The sequence below is a fragment of the Littorina saxatilis genome, linkage group LG6 (genome assembly GCF_037325665.1).
Source record: "Littorina saxatilis isolate snail1 linkage group LG6, US_GU_Lsax_2.0, whole genome shotgun sequence".
Classification (NCBI taxonomy): Eukaryota; Metazoa; Mollusca; class Gastropoda; order Littorinimorpha; family Littorinidae; genus Littorina; species Littorina saxatilis.
The window spans coordinates 38,470,588-38,479,463 of record NC_090250.1 but is presented as its reverse complement, the minus strand read 5'-3'; the positions used below and the strand labels follow the sequence as shown (position 1 = coordinate 38,479,463).

The following is an 8,876-nucleotide window of genomic DNA, read 5'->3' as shown; positions in this document are numbered from 1 at the left end:
CCGGATACATTTCTGGAATCGCGTAGCACAAAGTTGGAATTCCTAAAATAGCGGCCATTGTTGGAGCGCCATCGATTTCCGGAAAAGCGCACATGACGAGGTGCAGGTCATTTTCGGAACAGCGCAGATGACGAGATGGGCCACAACACATGATAGTTTAATTAATTTCCAAAAAAGCGCAGCTCATTTCCGGAACAGCGCAGATGACGAGCTGCGTCACAACAAAATGGAAGCCGCCAGTGGCATAGAAGAAGCCGCCAGTGGCAAGCTCAATCGCGACTTTAGTACTAGGGCGCTCATAGCGCCCTAGAACAAACGGAGAGTGAAAGAACAAAGAAATTGCAACCAAGAGGATTGTCAATAAATAAAGTAGCTTCTTTTATTTTTATTTTTATTTTAATTTAAAATTCTTCTGACGCGCCTAAAAACCGACGCAGAAAAAGAAATGTTGGACATTTCTGCAGTGACATTAAATCAAAAAGACCAAAGTGACAAGCATTCAGTGTTAGGAAGAATGGCATGAACAACAGCTTCCGATTTTATTTCATGGGAACTACGTGACAGCACATAAACCGCATTAACAGGTGCCTATACACCTTGGTTAACCCTAGCAGATGTGTACTTACTTGCTGACTTGGATCATCAAGAAAAAACCCATCTATTTACCTTAAAAAACTCAGTAATATAGCATCAGTGACACGGTTTTAAATGTATTGGTTGAATTTCATGCGTCATTATTAAGTTAGTTGTTGTTGCTTTTTGCGGACCATATAGGCCAAATCAGGACCCCATGCGTCATTATTGTGAGATACAACTAAGCATATTATCACTGTACTTCAAATCAGAATGTGTGTGTGATGGTTAGATGCGAGTTAGTTTTATTGACTGTGGATTACAGAAGGACGCATACTGTCAACCTTCGATTTTTCAGAAGAATATGTCAAGTCCCATTTTAAGTTATTTTGTATTGGACAGACATTACTCATAATGTATTTATAAATACTATTGGTCACATGAGGGTATGGATACGTAATTAAAACCGCAAGGAAAATTAAGACAAGTCGTCACGTTGAAAGGAAGGTTAATATCATTAAGATTGTGAGAAAAATGAACACGAGTCAACAAAATGGGTAGTCAGTGCAGGACGGAGGGGTTCAAAAATGAGTCTTAGAGAATGGCACTAAAACAGGGCAGCTGGTCACTCGTTGGGTTCGATACGACAGTTATTTATGATATATTTGTGACCCTCCACCACGAAATGAGTCGCATGTCACCTCGCGCGGTTCTGCGCTAGGCTTAATATAAGTCCGGGGAGTGTCTGGAAACAGTGTGAGGGTCACCTTAGTCACAGGCTTATAACTCAAACAGTTTTTGCTTTTTTCTAAAACGGTTTTCACAACGGGATAGAGCATAAAAAACTCTTTGGAAAAATGTAAAAAATATGAAAATCATGCAAAGGTGACATGCGACTTATTCCGTCACATTTGGCAATATGTACATAGATTTCATTGCAAATGAATGAAATGGCGCAGCAGCTGTATCTGCGTATTTCAACAACAGCAACAACAACAACAACAACAACAACAACAACAACAATGTTATAAATCACCGTGCCTATGCTTATTATTTTGTAATGACAACTTGATGACCACAGACTGAGAGAATCAGAAATACGCGTGTGCTTACCTGGCTGACGTATTGATTTCTTTCTTTCTTTTCTTTATTTGGTGTTTAACGTCGTTTTCAACCACGAAGGTTATATCGCGACGGGGAAAGGGTGACGTATTGATCGACCGACTGCTACATTGCAATTCGTTTAAAATTAAAAAAAGATGACATAAAAGAGACATAAAACAATGAGAATGTGAAAGAAAACATTTGTTAGCTCAGTACATCAGGATTCTGCTTCTATCAAGCTAGAATCGGAATTTAGCCAGATTCCAATTTCAGCCACAAGATACAAATAATAAATCCATCTTTTTGCGAAGAAACGGCTGAGGCTTGAAAAATATCAGTAACAGTCATAAAATGGTTTACTAGCCTTTACTGACAGATGTTGCCATTGTGCAGTTTTCGTGAATGATGGGAGTAAAAGTGACACAGATCCTTTTTTGAGATTTATGTGTGTGTTATTTTTCTGAACATTGTGCCTCTGCCTGAATATAAAAACTTGACGTACATATCACATCTGGCTTCAGTCTGTTCCTGCAAGGAAATAGAAGTAAGCACTTTTTCTTCTTCTTCTTCTTCTTGTTCTTCTTCTTCTTGTTCTTGTTCTTGTTCTTCTTGTTCTTCTTCTTGTTCTTCTTCTTCTTGTTCTTCTTGTTCTTCTTGTTCTTCTTCTTGTTCTTCTTCTTCTTGTTCTTCTTCTTCTTGTTCTTCTTGTTCTTCTTCTTGTTCTTCTTCTTCTTCTTCTTCTTCTTCCTCTTCCTTTTCCTCTTCCTCTTCTTCTTCTTCTTCTTCCTCTTCCTCTTCCTCTTCCTCTTCTTCTTCTTCTTCTTCTTCTTCTTCTTCTTCTTCTACGACCTCCTTTTGTTGTTAACTTTTTATATATTTTTATTTTTTATTTTTGTATCATTGTGTGTCTATGTGTCCCAAGGACAGATTGTAAGAAAAGGCGTAGCCTTAAATCTTAATCCTTGTTAAATAAAGTTCAATTCAATTTAATTCAATTCTTCTTCTTGTTCTTCTTGTTCTTGTTCTTCTTGTTGTTGTTGTTGTTGTTGTTGTTGTTGTTGTTGTTGTTGTTGTTGTTGTTCATCTTCTTCTTCTTCTTCTTCTTCTTCTTCTTCTTCTTCTTCTTCTTCTTCTTCTTCTTCTTCTGGGTTCGAGGGATGCAACTCCCATTTGCACTCTTTTTCATTTGCAGAAGTGGGTTTTTACGTGCGTTTTTTATCCCGCCATTTCGATATTCGTTCAACTAGATGATCAAAAAAAATTACTTTAAAACCATTCTATCAAATCGCCCCAACGCAGATTTTAGCAGTCTCAATTTTTTGACATCAAAATAAATTGCAGAGAAAGAGAGGGTTCAACTGATTAGCAAAGAAGGACTGCAAGCGTCCACCAGTCATGAAGAGCAGTGTGTGCACACCTCTGTTCTGGCACTGTTTCCTGCTTTCTCTTGCCGCCACAACTACCTTTGCCTCTACTGCAGCAACAACGTAAGCTACAGAATACAGAATATAGAATCTTTAATTGCCCAAGGTTGGGAATTTGTGATGACATTGCGGTTAAGGCAAGGTTGGACCTAAAAATTGACCAAAAATCGCTTGAAATCATTATCAAATATATTAGTTAAAAATCATCCAAATGTTCTAATTTTTGGCATAAGACATCTTTAACTCAACTATATTGCCTGGAAACTATTAAAAATGTCATGTGATGCAAACCTTTTGAGAACTGTGGAATTTAAGAATATAACCATTTTCGCATCCCCCCAAAAGTGTACTTACTGTTCGGGTAATTAAGGACAAAAGAACTGTCATACCAGCTAGAATTTTGGCATGTAGACACTTCAAATATCAATAAACAATATGCACCAGGATGAAAGCTTAAATTTGAAAATTAAGTGGTATTTACGCATGACAAAATATAGGTAAATTTTGTAATTTTGTAAATAGTCACAAACAGTGTGCAAGTGCTTCATTCTCGAACAAACTGTAGCCCTGGGTAAAATAAAGCAACACAATTTAATTGAATTCGGATCAATAGTTCTTGAAATATCCACAAAATGGTGAAGAAAATAGCCGAAAAGCGAGTTTTACGAAAAAGCTCCGCAAATATTTCTTCAATTCTTGAGCGCAAACATTTGTTTTGGGGTCAAATATGCTGTTCAAATTTTTTTTGTTTTTGCTTTAGTAAGTCTCTGGCATGCAAATGGAATAAACAATGAACATACCAAGTCACTCATGACCCCCAGTAAGGTAAAACTCCTCCCTATCCCCATCATCCTGTGCAGCGGCATGAAGTGCCCGATTTCGACGCGCATACTGTGCAGCTTCGGTGGCTTGGATCTGACCTGCCTTCACCCTTGACTTGTCCAAATCTTTAAAACACTGTGTTGCCCACACTCCAGCCTCAAATCCAAGCCTTTGGAAGATGCCCAGCCTACCGCACTCTCCGTCATTATAAACAATTGTCGCATCTGCCACCGCCACGGAAAGACGCTTCCTGCCCACGAAGCAAGTTTTGGGGCACCTTTCCCAAATCAGGTTATGGAAGCTCTCGTTGGTGTTTTGAGAGCCCCCATGCAGGCATTTCTCCAGAAGACTGTCCTGTGTCAGAGTCTCAAAGACTGGCCTGATGGCAGCCAGCACATGTGGAGGAAGAACGTTGATGTTGGGGTCCCCGCGGCCGGTCTTGGAAGGGCACCAGTCTCCACAGTTGTTGTGCTCACCACTGCGATGGTAAAAAATGGCCCATATTGACCTTTTCATCGCAGCCAGGTTGTTGCTGTTTTTTCTGATGGCAGCACCAAAATGACCCTGGATGCGGAGAATGGCCTTTTTGGTAAGACCACCTTTGCCACCGATTCCCTTCGTCTTTTTCCCGTTGGCCAAGGTGAATACTTTGGTCTTCAGCTCTTGCACCTTGTTTGTCAGCTGACGCCCCATACGTTTTTGCACGTGCCCACAGCATTCAAGTTTGGTAATCGGCACAGGGTAGATGTTAGCTTTCTTCAGGGTGGAGTACGTTTTGCTGTCACCATCTCCCAAAAAGTTCACATAGCGGAGCTTGTGACGACGTTCTGATCGGCGAAAGACAACTTCTGCACCAGCTGGTTCCATCGCCGCAGCACTGCCTGTGTGATTTTGATCACATTTGTGTTGTTCTTTGTGATGCCTTTTCCACTCCTCGAGTTCTGTACACATTTTTTCTTTTTTCTTGCAAGCATCACAGTGATTGGAGAGGACCTCAGTGTCGAGAACTTTGGATGCCTTACCGTTCACGCTGAGTGTAGTGAAAACTGCATTTTTGCTCTGGAACCCTCGACGTTGGTAGGTCCCGTCTCCAGAAATAGTCACGTCCCCAGCTCCAGTAGCAACTCGGACCTGAAAGTGAATAAATGAATGAAAAATGTGTCAAGCGTAACAATGTTGATGTTAAAGGTGGTCGTCTACATTTTTGTTTTTTTTCAATAATCTTATGGTTAGATTTCGATACAAAATTATGTCAAATGATGAATGAACCATGGGGAAAAAAGTTATAGAAAAAAAATATGTAAAATTTTTTTTATTTTTGGGTAGCGTGACTCACGCTTTCAATATTTTGTTTCTGTTTGCTGAGAACATGTGCTTTGCCTAAAAATACTGACCAATCAAATTCATGTCACTATGCTTATAGCCACGCCCAAACAAGTGCAGCAACAGTTTGACACTGGAGCGCTGTCCACGCTTTTTTTAAAACACACGAAATGCACGGGATTTGAGAGGAGTTTTGCGCTTGGCATTTTCCAAATAAGGATATCCTACTATGAGTACTACGCTGGAATACTACAAGGAATTTTCAAACGGCTACACTGGCTTCGTCTTTCCTGATCGAACGGGGGTATATTGTTGATATTTGTAGATAATAGACTCTGCATTTTAATGGTCAAATGGCGATTTCGGTATAAAAATGTAGACAAGGACCTTTAAATGTAAACTTCACAAGTGAAATCAATTCATTTGACTTTACGCATTTTCCCCATTGGTAACAGGCAAAATAATTGTACAATAAAATTCAATGTGAAATGCATATGTCATTACATACACACAAGCAAGCATAAAAGTTTACGTACACATATATATGTACACTGAAAACATACACATACACACAGTGACACATGTACACAGACACACACACACACACACACACATATACTGTAAACTACCTTGTATAAGCCCAGTATCTTGTATAAGCCCATCCCCCACTTTTTAATTTTACCAAAAACATAAAAATTAATTTTCTTCTATTATTCTTCGTTGTGTGTGTGCCTATGCCTTAATGTTATGAACTGATACTGTGTGATAGGCCTATCAGTCAAGTCTAGCATGCAGTTTTGTGTTGTTCGCTTTTGACCTAACTTTAGCAATTAGAATTATGACGTAAACTTAGACAATTGGTATTGACGCAATTTTAATATGACGTAAGCAGACTGTAGACAACGTTCTTAAATCACAGTTGAATCACAGTTGAAACCACATTCATCTGAGGAGGAGTTTCTTGTGCCTTGAAATTCAACAATGCCACGAAGACAATCATATACGGTGGAGTTTAAGTTGGCCACCCTGGACTACCTTGAACATTTTGCTAATGGCAATGTTTCCCAAACCGCCGAAGAATTTGGAATAGACAGGAAGATGATAAGGGAGTGGCGAACAAACCGCGATCGTTTCATTCAACACGACAGGGGAACAGAAAAGAAGAAAAGGAAGCTTCATCCAGGGCGACACATTCTGTCCCAAGAAGTTGACCAAGCTGTCCTCGACTACCTGAACAATGAACGAGCAGAAGGGAGAGTTGTCCGGAACAAAGACCTCCAAAGAAAAGCCATGGAACTTGCAGGTGCTGAACAACTCCAGGGCTTCCGTGCGTCACCCATGTGGGTCAAACGGTGGAAAAAGCGCCACGGAGTGTGCACAAGGCGAGGCACCTGCACAAACCAGAGGGTGCCCGCCGACTATGGAGACCAGCTGTTAGCCTTCCGGCGGAGTGTTCTGAGGCCGAGGCTGCGCAATCTCTACCCTCTCATCCACATCCTCAACATGGACCAGACTATGGTCAGGTTCGACATGCTCCCAAAGCGAACCAACGACACCAAGGGAGCGAAAATCGTTCGGACCAAAACAACCAGGGCCGAGAAGCGAGGATTCACGGTGGCTTTGCTAGTGGCTGCTGATGGGACAAAATTTCCTGCATTTATCATTTTCCGAGAGAGAAACGGTAACATTCCCCAGCGTGTGCTGCTGCACATGCAGGTACCAGACAATGTTCGTGTGTCAGCAACGCGAAACGGGTGGATGACCCGTGAGTCCCTCTTTGTGTGGATCGAGAGAGTCCTGGGCCACTCGGACCAGCGTCGCCTGTTAGTGTTGGACCAATACGCGGCGCATCGGACAGCCAATGTGCAAGCTGCAATGGGAGAAAGAGACGTGGACCTGGCTTCCATTCCAGGAGGTTGCACTGCCCTTGCCCAGCCGATCGACGTCGGCATCGTGAAACCATTTAAGGACGCCCTGCGAGACAGCTGGGTGCAGTGGATGACTCAACCCAGGCCCCTGACAGCAGCCGGCAACTTGCGACAGCCATTACGTCAGGACGTCGTCACCTGGGTGGGCCAGGCGTGGGAGAGAGTGGGAGCACAGACAATCGTGACCTCTTTCTTGAGATGCGCCATTTCCAATGCCCTGGATGGCTCTCAAGATGACCAAACCCTCGAATGGTTTCCGGACAACATCCAGGTCCAGCTGCCTCGTGGTGGTGACGGCGAGGACGAGGAGGAAGAGGAGGAAAACGAGTCTTCTGATGAAGGGGACGACATGGAAGTAGACTTTGGGGAGATGGGGGACGAGTGATGGGAAGAAGGCAGGGAGACTTTGTGGAACTGTGGAGGGCAAGTGGTGTGAAGAACGCAGAGAGACATCGTGCAAAAGCATCCTTCAGCTGGTTAACTTTCCAATGTTTGTAGTAAGTAAAGCACAAACATTTTGAAAAAGTTTTTGTTGTTTTGTGTTTGGGAGAGAGAGAGAGAGAGAGAGAGAGAGAGAGAGAGAGAGAGAGAGAGAGAGAGAGAGAGAGAGAGCTTGCTTGTTATGAACTTAACGTTCAAGACATAAACTGCCTTCAAAATGCAGGTCTAACCCCATCTTTATTGTTTTGCACAGGGGGGTAGTACCTTGTATAAGCCCACCCCTAACTTTAAGGTCACTTTTGTGTGCAGGGGGGGTGGGCTTATACAAGGTAGTTTACAGTATAGGGTTATTTATTCCCACGTAATGTTTCGTGGGAATGAACTCGGCCATAAATCGAGAACGATTATTTTGGAGATTTGATTTCCACATTGTTAAACAAGTTATTTTATATTTTATTTTTTCAACGGAAAACGGAACGAGTTTATGTGTATCTATTGATGGATCAACCTGCATTCCTCTCTTTATTGTTCTTGTATTTTTTGTATTTTTTGTTTCATGTACCCCCATGGGGTTTCTTGAAATAAAATTTGACTTGACTTGACTTGACTCCAACGAATATGCTTCGTGCACGAGGTTATCCTTCAGCAATACCATATTCTTAACACTTTGTACCCCACCTATGTTGACCAAGTTTGTTTTAGCCGAGACCAGCTGTGCTGCAGCAGGTCACTCAGAATTGTAGTAACTGTGTATCAACACGCTGGAATGCAGGCGTTAGATCGACGTTACAGGAAGCCACTGACGCTAACAGTCTGAGCGGATATATCCGTACCTGGCCAGATAGAGCTACATGAGTGGGTAAGGATATATCCGTACCTGGGAGACAATGAGTTAAATGACATCCTTACTAACTTTTTAATGCCATTCTTTGGGAAAATTTCAGATCTATCAAATTTTAAAACTGATGCACACAATTTGAAAGTTTTTCCTGAGAGCGGCACATGCGCAATAGCATCCGACCTCTCTGCAATCCACTTCTTTTTCCGGCTTAAATCGGCCCTGTATCCGGAGTAAAGACTGAATTTTTCATACTCGGTAAGTTATCGGGTTCCGCCGATTTCCCTTGGTTGCTTTTGTGGCAGCCGAAAAATCCTCACGTGTCTGGATGAATTTTTCATCAGCACATTTTTGGTTGTCTACCCAGTCGTGAATAAAGTTTTCCCGAGGAAAACACTGGTAGAATGTTGATGATATTTGCGG

The 8,876-nt window shown here is 41.9% G+C and overlaps 1 protein-coding gene across 1 annotated transcript in view; it reads left to right on the top strand.

Moving 5' to 3' along the window:
- Positions 1-3,020: 3,020 nt before the first annotated feature.
- Positions 3,021-8,876, top strand: part of LOC138969169 (CD109 antigen-like) — a 77,242-nt gene continuing 71,386 nt past the window's right edge. Inside the window, exon 1 of the mRNA XM_070341897.1 lies at positions 3,021-3,164. Coding sequence (XP_070197998.1) covers positions 3,073-3,164 — 92 coding nt within the window. The 5' untranslated portion in view covers positions 3,021-3,072. The remainder of the gene's footprint in view (positions 3,165-8,876) is intronic.